The 24,026-nt window shown below is 33.5% G+C and overlaps 1 protein-coding gene across 1 annotated transcript; it reads right to left on the reverse strand.

Moving 5' to 3' along the window:
* Positions 1-9,917: 9,917 nt before the first annotated feature.
* LOC127702253 (uncharacterized) lies at positions 9,918-15,334 on the reverse strand. The gene is made up of 3 exons (XM_052206372.1): positions 15,206-15,334; positions 12,072-12,247; positions 9,918-11,433 (listed from the first exon to the last, which is right to left on the reverse strand). The coding sequence occupies exons 2-3, from the start codon at positions 12,232-12,234 to the stop codon at positions 10,025-10,027; spliced, it is 1,572 nt and encodes a 523-aa protein (XP_052062332.1). The 5' UTR covers positions 12,235-12,247; positions 15,206-15,334; the 3' UTR covers positions 9,918-10,024.
* Positions 15,335-24,026: the final 8,692 nt, after the last annotated feature.

A 24,026-nucleotide genomic window follows, 5' to 3' on the forward strand; every position in this document is an offset into this window, starting at 1 on the left:
AAAAGATGTGGTATGAGTGTCAATGAGACAACTCTCCATCCAAGTCACAATGTATAATAAAATGCTCCGCTGGGCGCAGCTTGATACGACCGCAGAGGTCGAACCCTGAACAGTTGGGGCAAGTATGGACACAACATTCAAGCTTGATACAGCACTGAATTTGGATTGTGATTAAATATTTGACACCACAGCATAGGTTTCTGACACAGAATGAATGTGGTCTAAGAACTTAAAATTTTTTAATTTACCTATTCAAACCATATCATTATTATTTGCTTTTATATATAAATCAGAAATAACCAATTTAAAATGGAAAAATTTAAAGAAAAAAAAAGGAAAAAAAGGAATAAAAAATCCCCCCCCCCCAATTTTTTGAACCCCCTTATGATTCATCACCCCCAAACTCAATCCCAGCCTTCCCTTTGTGGTATGGTACCTTGCAGTACAATTTCAGAGAGATCCATACACTTGAACACAAGTTATTGTCTGGAAACAAGAAAAATGCTTGTTTTTTGGCCCTAAATTCCTAAACGTTTTGGGCAATTACCCCCAAACTCAATCCCAGCATTCTCTTTGTGGTATGGTACCTTGCAGTACAATTTCAGAGAGACCCATACACTTGAACACAAGTTATTGTCTGGAAACTAGAAAAATACTTATTTTTGACCCCTTTTTGGTCCCTTATTCCTAAACGTTTTGGGCAATTACCCCCAAACTCAATTCCAGCTTTTCCTTTGTGATATGGAACCTTGTAGTACAATTTCAGAAAGATCCATACACTTACACACAAGTTATTGTCATGAAACTAGAAAAATGCTTGTTTTTTGCCCCGTTTTTGGCCCCTAATTCCTAAAATTTTGAGGCAATTACCCCCAAAATCAATCCCAGCATTCCCTTTGTGATATGGAACCTTGTGGTACAATGTCAGAGAGATCAATACACTAACACACACGTTATGTCTGGAAGTTACAAAAATGCTTATTTTTGGCCCCTTTTTGGCCCCTAATTCCTTAACTGTTAGTACCATAACCCACAAAATCAATCCCAACCTTCCTTTCGTGGTATTGAACCTTATGGTAAAATTTCATGGAGATCCTTTCACTTAAACTAAAGTTAGAGTGCGAAAACCAATGTGTCTTCGGACGACGAGGACGACGCCAACGTCATACCAATAAACGACCGCAAAATTTTTTTGCGGTCGTATAAAAAGTTAACAATTATAGGTCAAAGTACGGCCTTCAACACGGAGCCTTGGCTCACACCGAACAGCAAGCTATAAATTGCCCCAAAATGACTAGTGTAAAACAATTCAAACACGAAAACCAACGGTCTTATATACATAAAAACGAGAGACACCTATGAACCACACCAACAAACGACAACCACTGAACAACAGGCTCCTGACTTAGGACAGGTGCATAAACATGTCTAGATTACTGTAATATTTAAGTAGCGTATAAACAATTGGTTTTATGTTTGGTTCCCTTAATCTCTTGGAAAGAAGTTATAAAAATAAATAAAACAAAAAACAATAAAATGCTCCGCAGGGCGCAGCTTGATACGACCGCAGAGGTCGAACCTTGAACAGTTGGGGCAAGTATGGACACAACATTCAAGCTTGATACAGCTCTGAATTTGGATTGTGATTAAATATTTGACACAGCATAGGTTTCTGACACAGATTGAATGTGGTCTAAGAACTTAAAAATTTTGAATTGGACATTCACCTATTATGGTCCAATATCCAAAATCTAAATACATGGTTAGATTCAGCATATCAAAGAACCCTAAGAATTCAATTTTTGATGAAATCAAACAAAGTTTAATTTTGGATCCTTTTGACCTCAATGTGGACAAAGTTGATAACGGGGCCCAAAAATCAAAAATCTAAATACATGGTTAGATTCAGCATATCAAAGAACCCCATATATTCAATTTTTGTTGAAATCAAACAAAGTTTAATTTTGTACCCCGATTTGGACCAACTTGAAAACTGGGCCCATAATCAAAAAGCTAAATACATGTTTAGATTCAGCAAATCAAAGAACCCTAAAAATTCAATTTTTGTTAAAATCAAACTAAGTTTAATTTTGGACCCTTTGGACCTTAATGTAGACCAATTTGAAAACGGAACCAAAAATTAAGAATCTAAATACACGGTTAGATTCGGCATATCAAAGAACCCCAATAATTCAATTTTTGACGAAATCAAACAAAGTTAAATTTTGGACCCTTTGGACCTCAATGTGGACCAATTTAAAAACGGGGCCCAAAATCCAAAAACTTAATACACTGTTAGATTCAGCATATTAAAGAACCCCAAGAATTCAAGAATAAAACCCCATTGAAATTGATCAAGAAATAAGCAATTTATACGAAGTATCTTTTGCACAATACTGTGCAATTGATATTTCTTGCTATTGCGCAATACTGTACAATTGACAATTTCTTGCTATTGCGCAATATTGTGCTATTGGATATTTCTTGCTATTGCGCAATACTGTGCAATTGAAGATTTCTTGCTATTGCGCAATACTGTGCAATTGAAGATTTCTTGCTATTGTGCAATACTGTGCAATTGAAAATTTCTTGCTATTGCACAATACTTATTATATAATTATTTACACATCCTGTTTGGTGTGTATCTCCTACCATATCATTATTATTTGCTTTTAAATATAAATCAGAAATAACCAACTTAAAATGGAAAATTTTAAAAGAAAAAAAAAAATCCCCCCCCCCCAAATTTTTTGAACCCCCTTATGATTCATCACCCCCAAACTCAATCCCAGCCTTCCCTTTGTGTTATGGTACCTTGCAGTACAATTTCAGAGAGATCCATACACTTGAACACAAGTTATTGTCTGGAAACTAGAAAAATGCTTATTTTTGGCCCCTTTTTGGCCCCCAATTCCTAAACGTTTCGGGCAATTACCCCCAAACTCAATTCCAGCTTTCCCTTTGTGATATGGAACCTTGTAGTACAATTTCAGAAATATCCAAACACTTACACACAAGTTATTGTCATGAAACTAGAAAAATGCTTGTTTTTTGCCCCTTTTTTGGCCCCTAATTCCTAAAATTTTGAGGCAATTACCCCCAAAATCAATTACAGCCTTCCCTTTGTGATATGGAACCTTGTGGTACAATATCAGAGAGATCCATACACTTACACACAAGTTATTGTCTGGAAGTTACAAAAATGCTTATTTTTGGCCCCTTTTTGGCCCCTTATTCCTTAACTGTTTGTACCATAACCCCCAAAATCAATCCCAACCTTCCTTTCGTGGTATTGAACCTTATGGTAAAATTTCATGAGATCCATTTACTTAAACTAAAGTTAGAGTGCGAAAACCAATGTGTCTTCGGACGACGCAGGACGACGCCGGACGACGACGACAACGACGACGACGACGACGCCAACGTCATACCAATATACGACCAAAAAATTTTTAATTTTTGCGGTCGTATAAAAACTAAAACAAGCAAGTTTTACAAGTTTGTAAAAGACATTGTCTAAGACAGACTCTAAAGCATAATTTTGTAAAGGAGGTAAAGGACAGCCCTCATACATGTATTTATCACTGAACAAAAGACTGCAGTATTGAGAATTTTTCTCGGTGTTTATTATATAGTGAAGTCTTCGGATCTCTTAGACCTTTCCTTTATTTTGTAAATCAAAGAATTAAAAAGTTTGGGTTGCGTCATATGTTGAGGATATTTCATAGGTACCAGATTGGTTAATGGTAATTATTATCCGTTACTGTCAAATATATAGACCACACACTCAATCCTGAATCATATGAATTAAATTCTATGATATCTCAGTGGTTTACATTGTCGGACTTGTGGGAGTCTGAATATCGTGGCAAACCATTCTATCTATAACATTTTTTTTTAATTTTTCAACGAGGATGGTTCTGATAGAATTGTTTTTTTTACACTCGGAATTTAAACTTTTTCGAACGATATCGTACGTAGTTTTACTCGTCTTTGGCAATTAGGATAGGCCAAACGTGTTGCAAATGAATTTGTATAGTTATCTTATTTGTATATTCAGAACAGGTGTAACGTCTAATCGAGCGATCGGCCACTTCTTTTATTTTGAAAACTCGGGTTCGTACCAGTTTCCTGAGATATGAAAATAAAATGCTCCGCGGGAAGCATCTTGATACGACCGCACAGGTCTAACCCGGAACTGTTTGATCAAGTATGGACAATACATTAAAGCTAGATACAGCTCTGCATTTGGATTGTGATTAAATATTTGACACAGCATAGGTTTCTGACACAGAATGAATGTGGCCAAAGAACGGAAAAAAATTGAAATTGGACTTTTACCTGTTATGGTCCAATATCCAAAATCTAAATACACGGTCAGATTCAGCATACCCAAGATCACCAAGAATTTAATTTATTTATTCATTAATGGACAATATTAGCTAAGTTTTTAAAGGGGTTCGCTTCATCAAACAAAAAAAGATATATATATATATATGTAGCATTCTGAAAACGCATCTATATAGAATAACAAACAGACCTACCACCAAGTTCTTCAATAAATTTACGAATGAAATGAAAAAAATAGTTTTCTAAATATCATTCATCATTAATACAATGTCTTTAAAAAAAAAACTATAAAACTTACCTTAAATTATTTTTCAAAATATCTAATAATGAACATGATTTCTAAAATTAGAATTTGGTGCTTTATCTATTTTTAACTATGAATATATTAACAGTTTCTATTAATTGTGCAATATAGCTCTGAATTTGGATTGTGATTAAATATTTGACATAGCATAGGTTTCTGACACAGAATGAATATTGTCTAAGGACACAAAAAATTGAAATTAGACATTTACCTATTATGTTCCAATATCCAAAATCTAAATGCATGGTAAGATTCGGCATATCAAAGAACTCCAAGAATTCAATTTTTGACGAAATCAAACAAAAAAAAAGTATAATTTAGGACCTTTTGGACCTCAAAGTGGACCAATTTGAAAACGGGTCCCAAAATCTAAATTCTAACTACACAGTTAAATTCAGCATATCAAAGAACCCCATAAATTCAATATTTGCTTAAATCAAACAAAGTTTAATTTTGGACCAACTTAAAAACTGGGCCCAAAATCAAAAATCTATATACATGTTTAGATTCAGCATATCAAAAAAAAGTCTGAATTCAATTTTTGTTAAAATCAAACTAAGTTTAATTTTGGACTCTTTGCACTTTAATGTGGACAAATTTGAAAACCGGGCCCAAAATCTAAAATCTAAATTACACGGCTAGATTCAGCATATCAAAAAATTCAATTTGTGTTGAAATCAAATAAAGTTTAATTTTGGACTCTTTTGACCTCAATGTGGACCAATTTAAAACGCGGCTCAAAATCCAAAATACACGGTTAGATTCGGCATATCAAAGAACCCCAGGAATTCAAGACTTTGAATCAAACCCCATTGAAATTGTTTTTTTACAATTTCAACGGCTTTTGGATTTATGTTTTGAAACTATATATAATTCATGCTTTGAGACGGTCCCTGAAAGTGTTGTGTGTGTAGTTTTAATACAGCGCGATGTTGTGCATTGTGACAATAAACCTGGGTGATATTTTGTATTTCAATCATAGCCTGGGAAAATATTGGAAAGCATGAAGAAAATAAATGGGGAATGTGTCCATGGGACACAGATGATGCCCCGCTTGCATATAACATTATAAAGGGCCATAACTCAAGACCTGTAAAAGTGACACTACCCAAATTTGAACTTGTTTATAAGTTTCATAACATTTATTTGACGTAAACTTAAATAAGAGAACAGAAACGAAAAATTCAGCAATTTTTCCATTTTTAAAGGGGCATAACTCTAGAACAGTAGAAGTGACGCCACCAAAATTCAATCTTTATCTGTGTTTTGTGGTAATTAGCATTGTGCATAAGTTTCATAACATTTGGTTGAGGCAAACTAAAGTGAGAGAACAGAAACAAATATTTCAGCAATTTTTCCATTTGTAAAGGAACATAACTTTCGAATGGTAAAAGTGATGCCACCAAAATTCAAACTCGATCTGTGTTTTGTGGTAATAAGCATTGTGAATAAGTTTCATAACATTTGGTTGAGGCAAACTCAAGTTAGAGAACGGAAACCAATTCAACACAGTGGTCAGAAAGCAGAAAGATAATTAAACAAAGGGATTTTTCTGTCAAAAATATTTAATTTCATTTTAATAGATGCTACCAGACCAAGAGAATATTCATTAAAATTATTAAGTTTAGATTGAGACTAAATTTGTCCTTAATAGAATATAACTAAAAATGTTATATATACGTGTATTATGTCCCACAGGCTTGAACAGTGAATAAATCTATGAAAATTATATGAAACATATGAGCACCAATGAGCAGAGATACGTATACATAAGTTAGTATCTAAATTTTAAACGATGGTGAATGAAAAATCATGACTTGCATGGTATCAATTCACAAAACACAATTAATATTTTACAATAATCATTAAAAAAAAATTAATTACTACGTTAATTATTTTATACTGTTTTAGTATGGATTTATTAGTCTCTGCTTATATTTTGTATAACAATATATTCATATAGTGGAAAGTTAGAAATTAATAAAATTCTTCGCCGAGCGCAGCCTGATACGACCGCAGAGATCGAACCCTAAACAGTTGGGGCAAGATTTGGACACAATATTCAATCTTTATACTGTCTGAATTTGGATTGTGATCAAATTTTTGACATGATTTAGGTTTCTGACACAAAATAAATGTGGTCCAAGATCTTAAAAATTTGAAATGGGACATTTAATTTACCTAGTATGGTCTGATATCCAAGGGACCTCGGTGGCCGAGTGGTCTAAGTAGTTACTACTGTAATCACTAGCCAGTCAACACTGAGGTTGTGAGTTCGAACCCCGCTCGTGCGGGTGCACTCGACTCCAATCTTAATTGACTAGGATTGTCAGTTTTCCTATCGAAGGTCGGTGGTTTTCTCCGGGCACTCCGGCTTCCTCCACCAATAAAAACTGGCCGCCACGAAATAGCCCAAAAGCGGTGCTTAAAAGTGGCGTTAAAACACCAAAAATCAAAAATCAAAATCTGATATCCAAAATCTAAAACATGGTTATATTCAGTATATAAAAAAACACCAAAAATTTAATTTTAGTTGAAATCAAACAAAGTTTAATTTTGGACCCTTCAAACCTTAATATGGGCTAATTTGAAAACAGGGCCCAAAATAAAAATCTAAATGCACAATAAGATTAGGCATATCATAGAGCCGCAATAATTCAGTTTTTGATGAAATCAAACAAAGTTTAATTTTGGACCCTTTGGACCTCAATGTAGACCAATTTAAAAATGGAACCCAATATCCAAAAAAGTAATACAAGGTTAGAACCCCCAAAAATTAAAGACTTTAAATTAATCCCATTGAAATTGGTTAAAAGATTTGTATTTATTTTCAATTGAATTGCGCAATACTGTGCTGTTGCATAATACTTAGTTAATCTGTTATATATAATAATTTACACACCCTGTTTGGTGTGCACCTCCTGCCATATCAGTATTTGTTGCTTTTATATATAAATCTCAGAAATAATCAATGTAAAAATGGAAAAAAAAACAAAAATTTATGAAAAAAAAAATCCCCCCCAAAATTTTTTTTTGAAAAAATTTGAAATTTTGAAAAATCTTGAAGAAAAACATTTGAACCTCTCAAACTTTTGGCCCCTTTTCTGCCCCTAATTTCTTAACGTTTGGGGCAATTACCCCCAAACTCAATCCCAGCCTTCCCTTTGTGGTATGGAACCTTGTAGTACAATTTCAGAAAGATCCATACACTTACACACAAGTTATTGTCATGAAACTAGAAAAATGCTTGTTTTTTCCCCTTTTTGGCCCCTTTGCCCCTTTTTTGGCCCCTAATTCCTAAAATTTGAGGCAATTACCCCCAAAATCAATCCCAGCATTCCCTTTGTGATATGGAACCTTGTGGTACAATGTCAGAGAGATCCATACACTAACACAAAAGTTATTGTCTCTGGAAGTTTCAAAAATGCTTATTTTTGGCCCCTTTTTGACCCCAAATTCCTTAACTGTTGGTACCATAACCCCCAAAGTCATTCCCAACCTTCCTTTTGTGGTATTGAACCTTATGGTAAAATTTCATAGAGATCCATTCACTTAAACTAAATTTATTGTGCGAAAACCAATGTGTCTTCGGACGACGACGACGACGACGACGCCAACGTCATACCAATATACGACCGCAAAAATTTTTTGCGGTCGTATAAAAATTACTTGATATTTAGAAGAAAATAAAAATTTTGCAATTTTTCCATTTATAAAGGGACATAACTCTAGAACGGTTAAAGTGACACCACCAAAATTCAGACTTGATCTGTGTTTTGTGATAATAAGCATTGTGTATAAGTTTCATAACATTTGGTTGAGGCAAACTCAAGTTAGATAACGGAAACCAATTTTGGGACGTACGTACAGACGGACAAGGGTAAAACTTAATGCCCCACCGCTACGGCGGGGGCATAAAAATTATGTACACTCCCAAGTAATAAATAAAATAGTCAAGCCTTAAAATGTAAATTCAAATAGTAGCAGAATATATACACTTTTCTATTCACAACTATCCAATATTGCTTTCAATTGACTTGTGCTAGAATCTACACACAATTACATATGTTCAATAAAAGTGTTTTGACATCATCATTATCTTATTCTATTCACAGTCAATTATTTCAAATCAAAAGCAAACAAAAAATCAGCAACATTTATTTGGTTACCAGTCAGCGGTCTCGGGTTCACGTGTTGCTTTTCTTTTCTTTTTTTTTTTTAAAGAAAGCAACTTGTTTTTAAAATGGACCAAAGTCTCAAATGGCCGACAAAATGTTTACAATGTAGTTGCAATTACATGAAGGGGATACAGAAATTTTCTAAAATATCTAATAAGATGAAGAATAACAGGAAGACTGCTATAACTTTGATCATGGAAGTAAAATGAATAAAATGCTCCGAACAGTCGGGGCAAGTATGGACACTACATTCAAGCTTGATACAGCTCTGAATTTGGATTGTGATTAAATATTTGACACATCATAGGTTTCTTACAAAGAATAAATGTGGTCCAAGAACTGGAAAATTTGTGAATTTGGACTTTTACCTATTATGGTCCAATATCGAAAATCTAAATACAGTTAGATTCAGCACATAAAAGAACCTCAAGAAGACTTTGAATTAAACCAAATTGAAATTGGTTAAGAAATAAGTAGTTTATACAAAGTATTAGAAAAGTATTGTTTTGGCCCCTTTTTCCTAAACGGCTAGGGCCATTATCCCCACAATCAATCAATCCCAACCTTTCTTTTTTGGTATGGAACCTTGTGGTACAATTTAATAGAGATCCATAGACTTATAATCAAGTTATTGCCCGGAAACCAGAAAACCCTAGTTTTATGTGCCATTAATTCCTAAACGGTTTGGGCCATAACCCCGAAAATCAACCCAACCTTCCTTTTGAGGTATGGAACCTTGTTGTACAATTTCATAGAGATCCATACAATTATACACAAGTTATTGTCCTAAAACAAGAAAAATGTTTTTGTTGGCCCTGAATACCTGAACAGTTAGGACAATAACCCCCAAAGTCAATCCCAACCTTCCTTTTGTGGTATGGAACCTTGTGGTACAATTTCATAGAGATCCATACAATTGTATGAAAACCAAATGTCTTCGGACGACGACGCTGACAACGTCATAACATGTTTGCGGTCGTATAAAAAAACAATATCCAAATCCTGTACCAAAGTGCCTGTGATTGCCAAAACAAACCTGTATCCTACTGCATTTGTTTATTCATATAAAGAATACATAACAGCTCTTTAGTTTGGAATGTGTACAACTATTTATTGACATAAAAAATCATTATACAAATCAAATGATTTATTCATTCAATTTAAAACAATTCATAGAATGTTTTCAATTTATTCAAAATTCTATTTTCTCAGGAGAAATGTAAAAACCATCAGGTTCCCTACAAATGCCCATTTCACATAAATTAATATTATCTATAACTTGTGTTCCAAATTCTATATTTTGTGATTGGGAATAAAGCCAAGGAGCTATATACTTTTTACCGGTTGACCTGGCCACAGTTCGAGTAATTTTCATGATTGTCATGTGAGGTACAAACTCATGGTTGTCTCTAATTTCAATTCCTTCTTGTTTAAGACATAATCTTAAATGCTCTACCATATCTAAAAATTCTTGAGGACATTCACACTTCGCATATAAAACTCTATTGAAGAAATTTTCCATTCCTCTAAAAAGAATTGTTTTATCTTTCGTTATCATTCCCTGAAGTTCCGGTTTGATCTTTTTCAGAACTTGACAGGCGTGAGCAACTTGTTCGGTTGTATCAAGTCCCAATGTGCACAGTGTGATGTGCAAGGAATTCAGTGGTATGCAGCATTCTTCATACTGTGGTTCATGTTCTAAAATAACATCTTGTATTCCTTCTACAACTTTTCTTATTTCATTGTTCGTTATACGCAAAGCAAGAAAATGGTTTGGCCTTAGTTTGTTTCTCCAATACTTGTCATGTGTATCCTCATCTTCATCAACGAGATGTAAATCATCTTCATCGTTCCCTGTAGCATAGTTGTTACTTCCTATAGTGACAGTGATCCCGTCATCGCTGTCACTGTCCTCGTCCTCGTCAACGACATCGTAATATTCATCTTCTGTCTTGTTCACTTCATCGGTCTTGTTTACATCGCTGTCTTTGTGATACTTTTCTATGACATCGTATATTGTAGTCTTGCTTCCTGTAGAACCAAAAACGTTGTCCATTCTTAGATTTTTGTCCCATACTTTCACATCTCTATACTTGAAATACTGGATTCTGTGTTTTGGAACTGCTAGTACATTGTAATCAACTGTTGCTATGTCTTCCCAGCTAAAAGATGTAAAGTACTTTTCTTGTATTCCCAAAAATCTGTCTATGTAACCTACGACAAATTCGTCCACTGGTAAGTTACCATCCCATAAAATTCGTTTTACGACATCGTCTGAAGTTTTCATTGATGGTTTCTTTTCGTCTGCTGTTTCGTCTTGTACTTTCTTTTCTTTTCGATTTTTTCTATCTTGCTTAGCCACAGAAATTTTATTTACTGATTTTTCTTTATTGGTTTTAGATTTAGGTTTTGCAGAAGGTGTCAAATTGATGTTATTTTTCTGTAACCACAGTTTAGCATGCTCAACTAAGGCCAAGACCATTGGTGACCCGAGTGCTGAAGCAGCAGTTTCATCTAGTTCGTTCTGTATTTCGTCTACAGCTTTTGAATCCATTGTTCCTGATCTTATGATAATATTAGGTTTCGTAGAAGGATATGTTTCTATAAAAATTAAACAAAGATTAATAAAGATAATGTTCAATGTGATAATAAGAACAAGTAACTTATTTCCTGTTTGAATTCTCCAGGTTCATCCTTATGTGATTTTTTTGTTGCCACTTCTAAAGGTTGAAGACCGAAAACATACAACAGAAATAAAGCTTTTGATATACTCTATTTATATAAAGCGTGAATCAAGAACGGGTTAGCATTGGGATGCAAAGGGGTCCTTTTAACAATTTTTTTCACTGCATAAATACCTTTAAACATAAAGCTGAATACCCTAGCTTTCTCAGCTTTTAAAAAGTCTGCTGGGTAAGCCCTATCGATTGCTACATGTATACATTTAAAAGCTATTGACTTGAGATTTGCAGTGGATAACCGTTCTATGTCCGATAATCCTGTACATGTATATCATTAATTCTGTGAAGGATCAAAGTCTTTTCAAGTTATTATGATCTTTTCTCTGTTAAATTTTATTTTCGACTAAATAAATTGTAGCACTTTGCAAATATATAGCTAAATCTCTATTACACACAAAAGAATAACAGATTTAAGATCATTTAGAGAAAACAATCTACTTATATATTTTACATACATTCTAAATTAGAAATTTTTACATAAACAACATTATAACTTACTTTTCAGTTGGAATTTGTAGATAATATCTTGGTCCTTTGGTTGTAGGGTAACAACATGAGAGAAATCTGCAATATCTGTGATGATACGACATTGTCCATTAAAGTTCTCTTTTACTTTGGCTACTTCTTGTGACTGCATATCAATATTGTCGGTAGACGCCATAGTCTTGATTTACCTATGAAGAAACACAAAAAAAAAACAATAGCATGTACTTTTTGTCATTGACAGCCTAACTTGGGCAAAAAATGCATGGTGAATATCTACAAAAAAACTTGAGATTTTTGTGTGTACCTATTTTTTATATTTAGGACACATATTTCGTTTTTTCTATCTTTCGAACTTCATAGATTAAGAAAAAAGACTCGCAGAAAAAAAGAACCATAAAAAGAATAAGATGGTACGACCTCAGCCGACATTCCACATCTGGCAATCTCAACCAAATTTAATAGAAGAAAGTATATTATTCTACATATGCAGAACGTCATATTGCGATCTGGCCCTTTTGTCCCAACCCCAATTACCATAAACACCTGCGGATCAGACTCTACAAGATCTAAAATAAATCTAATCAGAAAGTGAAGGCATGGATTTCCTTATGGAACTAAAAGAAAAACGTGTCTGAATCGGGACGAAATATAAAAAAGCTCATTTGCAATAAGAAGCTCAGGTGCGATTGAAAACGAAAAGACTATCTACAAAAGATTGATTGATTGTTGATTGCTAAACATTCAGTGGCAAATATCTCATGCATGTTCAGAACGCCGGAGAAAAGATTTACCAAAAATACTATAGGTAGGTCTTGTAATAGAAGCTGTAAGGATGAAGGTCGGAGAAATTTGCTCTGCCACTTGAAAATGAGGGTATATTGGATAGGGACAAATATGTTGCCTTGCAACAGGCCACCTACGAACTCCCTCCCCATTGAAGAGTTGTTGCAAGGGTTCCTATCTTGAAGAGAGCATGACATTCTCTTCACTAGAGGCATCCTATTTTACTTTTCCCGTGGCTGCGTACATCCCGCACAGCAAAAAGCACGCCCTACTTCGGCAAGGGTTTAACCGCCGTTCGCGGGAGAAGATCAAGTGACCAGATTTCTATTCCCCAGTCACCCTTGGATGTTTCTACAAAATACAAAACTTAAAGGACGGTGCAAATAACTATACCACAAGTACTGATCACCGTACATCCTTCAACGATTAGTAAAACCAAAATTGACCGAATAGTAATCTGTGAAGAGATAACAAATTATGAAACTTTGACAATTCAATAGGGAAAACATACAGTCTGATTAGGTTCGAAGAAAGACAACTCATGTTCAATTATACCATAAGAGAGAACTCCAAAAAAATTTTCTGAATTTTTGTATGAAGTAAAGTGGCTATTCGCCAATTTCGTATAACAATACCAATTTACTTCATAGTTCCAGTTCAGTTTTAGAAACTTTTTATTTTCTGTTTTTTTTTTTTCTTTCATTAATTGTGCAGCACATCGAGTTCAATAAATCTTTGCATGAGGAGGATAGCGTTATCTATTAATGGCAGGATTTACAGAAGCAACCACAATTGATAAATTGCAATTATTCCTTTAATCACCATCAAATTAACTGCTAACTGTTCCAATTATTAAAGCAAATGTATTTGATTTATAATGTACTATTTAACTTTAAATGTATGATCGTGTTGGTTTTATGGTTATATATATTTATATATTTTTCAGTTTATTTTTCTTCTTAATTTAGCGAGTTCTAGCTAAATGCCAACACAATTTTACAATGGAGGCAGTTTACATTTGCTATACTAGTACCTATCCATTGTATTTAATACTGTTACATACTGTAACAAAGGGGGTTGTTAACATGACAATACTCTAATTAAAATGAGATTTCATAATCTGGAGCCATAAGTGACAGCTTTCACATTAATTAATACAGAGACATATATACACATGTGTATATATGTCTCTGATTAATATAAAAGATAATCATAATTATTACTCATAAATCTCATTCTTTCATTTTTCCATTACAATATTATTCACACCTTTAGTATGAATTAAGAATTTTAAATGTCTCTCATATTAATTCCAGTAACTTTACAAATAAATAAACCTGTCACAAATATTTTAACATCAAATGTCACCGATTAAGATTAACAGATAATTTGTCTTTTGACATGTAAATTTCTAAATTTGTAAAACCATATTTTGTAAAAATCCAATTTCTAAATAAAATAAAAATTAAGTCCAAATTAGCCTGGTTACATATACCTGGGACATAATATAGTTAGTATAATAGTCCCAGCACACACAATGTACTCAAAAAGGAGGTTGTCGAAAAGAATATATGATCATATACATGTCAACATAATAATATTAATATGTTGTTGTTTTTTATTACATGTTTATCTTCTAGATGGTGACAACAGACATATATTATTTATTGCTTTGAAATTGTGATAAAATTGTTATATACGCCCTTAGCCTGGGACCCTAATTTGGTGAACATCCAATCATGGGCCCACATAAAATGACCTTTGATCATTTAAGGCATGACAACACGATAATGATTAGGAACATAGGTTTAAAACAAGTCAAAAGACACTTTATAGATGATATATCACTAGTAATACAGTGGCTGCAAGCATACAGGTCTTATAGTCGACAGGTGCGCATCCAGGCTTTTTGAAAGGGGGCGTCATTCCTGAAAATGGAATGTAAACTGTCGAGTGGAGCATGGTAAAAACTTTATTGGACGATTTTATGCTAAACAATTATATATTTTCCAATCAAAAGGGGCGTTCGAATTCTACACCAACCACAGGACTGGTCGACGCGTCTGTTACGGCTAATTTTCGATTCTAAGTAATTTCTATGGAACCCTCATTGTCTGATTGTCACAGGAAGGAGGTTAAAGCAAAAATTCAAATAACCGCCTAACGACCAAACAGAAAATGGCCTAATTATTTCGACTAGACCATATATATATATATGTCTCTGTCAGACTACGCCAGTATGATTTGTTATACTTTCCTGTTACCGTGACATTAAAGCTGGTGTTATTATATAGTATACTGTAGTCTCAGAACAACATGAAGACAATATGTAATGATAATGATATAAAATATATTTTACTTACTGCAGCTCAAAGTTTTCCCAATATAAGTAATAGATATCAGATCATACGGCTTTTTATATGTTTACACTTTCGACTGGTGGTGAAATACCTGCTGACGTCTTATTGCTAAAAATAGATTAGTTTGATAAGGTTATTATTAGAACACCCAAAGACCAATAACCAAAAAGATCGGTGAAACGGACTCGATTCTACGCTGAATTAAGGATAATGCTATCAATTAAATTTAAAAATAGGATTCGCACGAAAAGATATTATAACATTTAAGATATAAACGACGTTAGAAACTATATATAGAAATACAAATTCTTTATTCACCAATCATGGACCCTTGCGAGATAACCGCCGGATTACGAGCGTTCTAGCTAACCGTGGCAATATATCATTCTTCTTTTTTCGATTCTTTATTTTTTTCTTTTTGTTTTAATATTTCAGAGCCCGTAAATTTAAACAATCCACGTAATTTTTAAAAATCTTTCGAATACGCATATTTTTAAAAGGTTACCTTATTAATTTAAAATGGTAGCCAAGCCGGTATAAGATTCTTTAATATTGTCTTCATCGGTAGTGAACTTTATGGGAACTAGGGAAACAAAACAGGGATTCAGATCCATTTGAACACTTGCAATTTAAATTTAAGAAATTGAAAAACTACTCTGATAAAAACTACAAGTTTGATCTGTGAAACAAACACCATGCTTTATTTTTTAATTCGTGGTTGACTTGGATCTACAGACCTTTAGTATTCTTTAACGAACAAACTGTGCTCCTCTTCTCACCGACACTTCCCTTATTCATATTTGTCAAAATTCATAATTATAATCTAACCATGCATCTTTGCAAAACCATAAACGTAGAAAATTGCAAGACATAGGTAATCTTAAGACTTTTAATATCACCGAAACTATATATTCAAAACACTTTTCAGAGTGAAGCAGGAATTGCTTACCATTCCAGAACATACATCTTAGTTCAACTAAATGTGATTCGTCACTGTTGTTTCTGTGTAGTGCTTTGTGAATATTTTTTTTGTCTTTTTTGTACTATTTTGTTTTGCCATGGTGTTGACTGTTTTTATTTGTCTTGATTTTTTTTAAATCTCCCTTGGTGTCTTCTCGCCAAATGTATTACGTAAGTGTTATTTTCATTTTTGTAAGACTTGGTCGATACCGTTGTTGGTGATCTACTAGTCCCCGTAGGTATCATTAGTTAAGTAGTCAGTGCCTTTCTTCATTTTTGTTGACCAATTAGGAAATATTAGGAAATTAGTGCGACAACTCGATCCGGCAAAGCTAAAGGGTATTTGATGTTCTCCTCGCGTTTTTATTTTTATAGAGCCTTCACATTTTCTGGTTTGAGTGTTAAAGTTAAATGTAGAAAAGCGCTTCACGCGCACCAAATTTATGTGCGCTTTTCATGTTCTCCCTCTGTTTATAGATAACCATCAATCCGTCTGAACAAGAACTTAGTGCCAGTGTGTGACCATAAAAGGTCACATCCACCCTCCCCCATCATAAATTAAGCCATTGTTTGTGTTTATGTGTGTTTTTAAGGAAACAGATGAAGTTTTTATTATCATTTCATAAGTATTTGTTTATGTTTTTTTTTTCATTTTCGGATACTCTTTGGTGTTTCACTTAGATTATATTATAGTTACATGACACGAAGTGTGACCTTACATGGCTAAAGCTCGTAAAAATGAGCGAAATCCGACCTGAGGATCACGAATTAGAATAGACTGTGAAAGGAAAATAAAACATACCTTAGTAAAAATTAAAAAAAATATTCAGCAGACTTTCGGGGCCTTTTACAGCTGACTATGCGGTATGGGTTTTGATCATTGTTAAAGGCCGTACAATGACCCATAGTTGTTAACTTCTATGTTATTTGGTTTCTTGTGGAAAGTTGTCTCATTGGCAATCATACTACATTTTCTTATTTTTATAACTAAGAGGTTATATTCGGATCCCCTTATTAGACTGAATTAAATTGTTTCGCGCAAAAGTGATAATCCCGATCTCATCGTCAGCTAAGTACACAGCGAGTTCTAGAAGGGGGAGGCACTTCAATCGTTTTGTGGTAGGGATGAACAGCTTAGATCTCCAATACACCATTTTTATACGACCGCAAAAATTACAAATTTTTTGGCCGTATATTGGTATCACGTTGTCGTCGTCGTCGTCAGCGTCGTCCGAAGACAGATGGTTTCCGGATAATAACTTTAGTATAAGTAAATGGAAATCAATAAAATTTTAACACAAGGTTTATAACCACTAAAGGAAGGTTGGGATTGATTTTGGGGGTTTTGGTCCCAACTGTTTAGGAATTAGGGGCCAAAAAGGGGCCCAAATAAGCATTTTTGTAGTTTCCAGACAATAACTTGTGTTAAAGTGTATGAATCTCTCTGAAATTATACCACACGTTTCCATACAACAAAGGGATGGTTAGGATTGACTAGGGGGGGTTATGGCTCAAACCATATAGGAATCAGAGGCAAAAAAGGGGGAAAAACAAGTTTTTTTCTGGTTAAAGGACAATTAAGACAATTTAAAGCAGTCTAAGGGAGGTAATCCAATCCAAATTTAAAACAACAATGTTTGATAACCTCCCTTACACTGCTTGTAAATCATGTATTAAGAAATGATGATTGTCTTGAGGTGATTAGCTGTCAATTTATTTTTAAAAGTTACTATTAATATTAATTAATTTTAGCCATGACTATGTATGTCATTTTATATTTTAAGACTTGTATGATGGATTTAAAAGGGTAATTATGGTTGCAAATTTTATTAAAATTTGAATAGATATTATGACTATATCTTGAGGGAATGATTTTTTTTTGGAATAAGGGAAAGGGGGAGGTGAACAAAAAATTTGGGGGGGGGGGGGTAATAAGAATTGGGGGGGGGGGGGAACTATTTTTTTCTCATTTCAGATTTCAGAAATTAAAAAGAAAATTTCTTCAAATATTTTTTTTGGGGGTTAATATTCAACAGGATAGTGTATTGCACAAAAGCAAAAAAAATGGGGTCAATTTTATTTAGGGGGGGGGGGGGGAACTATTTTTTTCTCATTTCAGATTTCAGAAATTAAAAAGAAAATTTCTTCAAATATTTTTTTGGGGGGTTAATATTCAACAGGATAGTGTATTGCACAAAAGCAAAAAAAATGGGGTCAATTTTATTTAGGGGGGGGGGGGGGGAGGGGGTCAATTCGCAACAGCATAGTGTATTGCACAAAAGCAAAAAATTGAATATAAATCCAAATCATATAACCAATTTTTAAGTTCTTTGACTACATGCAGTTATTCTGTGGCAGAAACCTATTATGTGTCAAATATTTAATTACAATCCAAATTCAGACATGTATCTAGCGTGAATATTGTGTCCATTTTGGCCCGAACTTTTCAGGTTTTGGACATCTGCGGTCGTATCCAGCTGCGCTCAGCGAAGCAATTTATTTCATATATTTTGAATAACAAAAATCATAAATTTTGAAGTTATATATTTGTGTGTTGTTATAAATAAGCTTTATTTAGAGTCGGCATAGTATACAAACAAGGACATAACATAAGCTCTATTAAGTTGTTTTATTGTACTGCATGACTTCTTAAGTGCACGTTCTAGGCCCATATTGTCTAAATTGTGTACTATAAATAAACTCATCATAGATGCCAGGATTAAAATTTTGTACGCCAGGTGCGCGTTTCGTCTTCAAAAGACTCATCAGTAGAGCTCGAATCAACAAAGTTCAAAAGGTTAAATAAAGTACGAAGTTGAAGAGCATAGAGGACCCGAAATTTTGAAAGGTTGATAGATTTTTCTTAGTCTTATAGTCTCGAAGTTAGTCAATTTCGATTTTATATTTTCATTAGGGGCGGTATTTGGGTCCCCCCCCCCTTGCTCCTACGCCCGGACCTAACAATGAGTATCCCGAAGGTCGTGGGTTCGACCTGGGCCGGGTCAAACAAAAGACATTAAACTCTATATATTTGCTGCATGCTTCTCCGCTAAGCACGTGCATTAAGAAGTAAGAGCAAAGACTTTTCGGCTCGATGGCAGAATAATGTGACCGTTAGGCCCGATGACATGTCTTCATGCAGACTGTTATGCTGTGAGCTATCACGTTAAAAATCTATCTCGGCGTGTTTTCAGCAGTAGACTTTCCGATCAATTAACTAATCTACATGTCTTGTATTGCCAAAATGACACAAATTTCTACGGAGTTACTTCCCCGCTAACGATAAAGTTTAGGTTTCAGCTCTGTGGTTCCCAGTAAAGACATTATGAATTTAAGAAAAAATATTTAATGTATAAAGTTCACATAACCAAAATCTGAAGACATGATAATACGTGTATTTACCCGTGCTGAACAGCATTGACATCAAATTAAGTCATAAAGCACACGGAAGCAAGAACTTTATCCTTTTAACATAGGATTTTAAGGAGGTTTCTTTCTTTCGCAAAAAAATGTCTGAATTTTAAGAAGTCGGAATTGCCCTTCATACAACTTTGACACGAAATAGTCCTTAAATACCACCTGAAAAATAAACAGTATGTGATATTTCACTATCAGAGAATAATGCAACTATAATAATTTAAGGCCATTAGGTTCTTACGAAAATAATACAATGCAATTTTACAAACATAACACAGGAAAGGAACTATATTTGAGGACCACTGATTAAGAGCGACCAAAAAGCCAAATTTAAAATGCTGGTAGTTACTTTTTTACTATTGCTATCTTTTAATTTGTTTATCTGAATATGCATATGAATTTCCTGTAATTTTCGAATCAAAATCCATAATTTGTTGAACTTGTACTATTAGTATCAAGCTCTTGAATCCAAGAAGGAAGTGTACAATAAGCTGCTACTACCAGGCACTTTTTTCTTGTTTTCAATACATCCTGCATCAGGTATTATCATTTTTCACAATGGAAACCAAAACTATATATCTAACGTCAACATGAATGTCTTAGTTTATTTAAATAATGTTGACATTGTTTATTTCAAAAGTTCCATAAACATAACGCCTTTTTCGCAGGTTTTTGAATTGATGTTAACAGGATTATGAGGGTTATATTCTTTATTATTATACTTCATGTAAAAATGCAATATTTTGATTGGCTTATACGAGGTTGATAAATTACTCTATTCTATGGTAAATACTCTATTACCCTTCACGGAGACGCTTGATCAAGTGTGCGCTTTATTAAATACGACTCTATCCTATGGCAAATACTCTATTACCCTTCACGGAGACGCTTGATCAAGTGTGCGCTTTATTGAATACGGATAGTTGTTATATACATACGTCATAGTTTATTACTTTGAATTTGAAATTTAATCGACAGTAATAACAGAAAATTCAGTATAATAAATTAAATAACACATATCTGAGAGGGTGATAGAGCAGATTGTTACCCCTCGAAAAGACATTGTCAACCTTGGCTTCGCCTCAGTTGACAATGTTTTCTCGGGGTAACAATCTGCTCTATCACCCTCTCAGCTATGTGTTATTTATATATTATTATACTTCATGTCAAACTGCGGGATTCTGATTGGTTAATACGAGGGAGACAATTTACACTATCCTATGGCAAATACTCTAGTACCCTTCACGCAGACGCTTGCTCAAGTGTGCGCTTTAATAAATACGGATGATTGATATGTACAAGACGACATAGTTTATTACCTTGGATTTGAAATTTAATAGACAGTAATAAAAGAACATTCAGTATAATAAATTAAATAACACATATCTGAGAGGGTGATAGGGCAGATTGTTACCCCTCGAAAAGACATTGTCAACCTTGGCTTCGACTCAGTTGACAATGTTTTCTCGGGGTAACAATCTGCTCTATCACCCTCTCAGCTATGTGTTATTTATATATAATGATAACATTTATTAAAAATGTACTAAAAAAATGTTGGAATATATTATTTCATAATTTATAAAGCTTGACACAAGAAATACGAAGAAGGAATATGTGGCAAATAGAATAAAGATGAGATGAGGAGAACAAATGAAAATTTTTATACAAAACAGAGAGTAGAATTATATATTCAAGAATTGAAGGGTAATATAGAGATGAAGCCTGCTATTGAAGGTCAGGTTTTACATCAAACGAGATGGATGGCGACCCTTAAGATAAGTCATTACACGATGTAAGACTTTTTTAGTGTTCCAAGACAATGTTTCATAACTTTACGAAAACAGTTAGCTATGTGGGATATTAATTGATCAATAGAAACGAGTATTTTTAATTTTTAATGTCAAGTGATAGCAAAATTTCTCACGTTTCATCTTGCAGTCATTTTTTTCATGCACCATTCAGTAATAAAGAAACTAGCGTGTTTTCAGGAGCTAGACTTTACAAATTATTTACTAATCTAAATGTCTTTTATTGCCAAAAATGACACAAATTTCTACGGAGTTACTTCCCCGCTAACGTAAAAGGTTAGGTTTCAGCTGTGTGGTTCCCATTGAATACAAGATGATTTTAAAAACAGATATTTAATGTACAAAGTTCACATGACCAAAATGTGAAAACATGATAATACGTGTGTTTACTTGAGCTGAACAGCGTAGACATCAAATTAAATCATAAAAGCACACGGAAGCAAGAACTTTATTCTTTTAACATAGGATTTTTAGGAGGTTTTATTCTTTCGCAAAGAAATGTCTGAATTTGAAATAGACAGAGTTGCCCTTCATACAAATTTGACACGAAATAGTTCTAAAATACCACTTGAAAAATATAAACAGTATTTCATATTTCACTATCAGAGAAATGACACATCTAACAATTCTAAGCCATTGGCTTCTTACAAAAATAATGCAATTATTATACGATTTTACAAATATAAAACACGAAAGGAACTATATTTGAGGACAACTGATTACGAGCGACCAAAAAGCCAAATTTTAAAATTGCTGGTAGTAACTTTTTTACTATTGCTTTCTTTTGATTTGTTTATCTGGATATGCATATGAAATCATACATAAGTACACACTTTCTGCGTGTTAAATGATGGTTATATTTTTGTTTTCTTTTGAATTTCTTGTAATTTTTTCGAATCAAAATCAATAATTTGTTGAACTTGTACTATTAGTATCAAGCTCTTGAATCCAAGAAGGAAGTGTACAGTAAGCTGCTGCTACCAGGCACGTTTCTCCTGTTTTCAATACATCCTGCATCAGTTATATCATTTTTCACGATGGAAACCAAAACTATATATCTAACGTCAACATGAATGTCTTAGTTTATATAAATTATGTTGACATTGTTTATTTCAAAAGTTCCATAAACATAACCCCCTTTTTCGCATCCAATGAATTGATGTTAACAGGATTATGAGGGTTATATTCCTTAATGTAATGACAAAATCTATTAAAAATGTACTAAAACAATGTTGGAATATATTATTTATGAGGAAAGCAGGCTTTAAACACGAAATACGAAGAAGGAATATGTGGCAAGTAGAATAAGGATGAGAAGAGGAGAACAAAAGAAAATTTTGTTCAAAAAAGAGAGTAGAATTATATATTCAAGAATTGAAGGGTAATATAGAGATGAAGCATAATATTGAAGGTCAGGTTTTACATCAAACGAGATGTGTGGCGACCTTTTAGATAAGTCATTACACGATGTAAGACTTTTTTAGTGTTCCAAGATAATGTTTAACAACTTTACGAAAACAGTTAGCTATGTGGGATATTAATTAATCAATAGAAACGAGTATTTTTAATGTCAAGTGATAGCAAAATTTCTCACGTTTCATCTCGCAGTCATTATTTTCATGCATCATTCAGTAATAAAGAAACTAGCGTGTTTTCAGGAGCTAGACATTACAATCAATTTACTAATTTAAGTGTCTTTTATTGCCAAAAATGACACAAATTTCTACGAAGTTACTTCCCCGCTAACGTAAAAGGTTAGGTTTCAGCTGTGTGGTTCCCATTGAATACAAGATGATTTTAAGAACAAATATTTAATGTACAAAGTTCACATGACCAAAATGTGAAAACATGATAATACGTGTATTTACTTGTGCTGAACAGCGTAGACATCAAATTAAGTCATAAAAGCACACGGAAGCAAGAACTTTATTCTTTTAACATAGGATTTCTAGGAGGTTTTATTCTTTCGCAAAGAAATGTCTGAATTTGAAATAGACAGAGTTGCCCTTCATACAAATTTGACACGAAATAGTTCTAAAATACCACTTGAAAAATATAAACAGTATGTCATATTTCACTATCAGAGAAATGACACATCTAACAATTTTAAGCCATTGGGTTCTTACAAAAATAATGCAATACGATTTTACAAACATAAAACACGAAAGGAACTATATTTGAGGACAACTGATTACGAGCGACCAAAAAGCCAAATTTTAAAATTGCTGGTAGTTACTTTTTTACTATTGCTTTCTTTTGATTTGTTTATCTGAATATGCATATCAAATCATACATAAATACACACTTACTGCGTGTTAAATGATGGTTATATTTTTGTTTTCTTTTGAATTTCTTGTAATTTTTTCGAATCAAAATCAATAATTTGTTGAACTTGTACTATTAGTATCAAGCTCTTGAATCCAAGAAGGAAGTGTAAAGTAAGCTGCTGCTACCAGGCACTTTTCTCTTGTTTTCAATACATCCTGCATCAGTTATTATCATTTTTCACGATGGAAACCAAAACTATATATCTAACGTCAACATGAATGTCTTAGTTTATTTAAATTATGTTGACATTGTTTATTTCAAAAGTTCCATAGACATAACCCCCTTTTTTGCATCCAATGAATTGATGTTAA

This window comes from Mytilus californianus, unplaced genomic scaffold, assembly GCF_021869535.1.
Source record: "Mytilus californianus isolate M0D057914Y unplaced genomic scaffold, xbMytCali1.0.p SCAF_1, whole genome shotgun sequence".
In the NCBI taxonomy this organism is placed as follows: domain Eukaryota; kingdom Metazoa; phylum Mollusca; class Bivalvia; order Mytilida; family Mytilidae; genus Mytilus; species Mytilus californianus.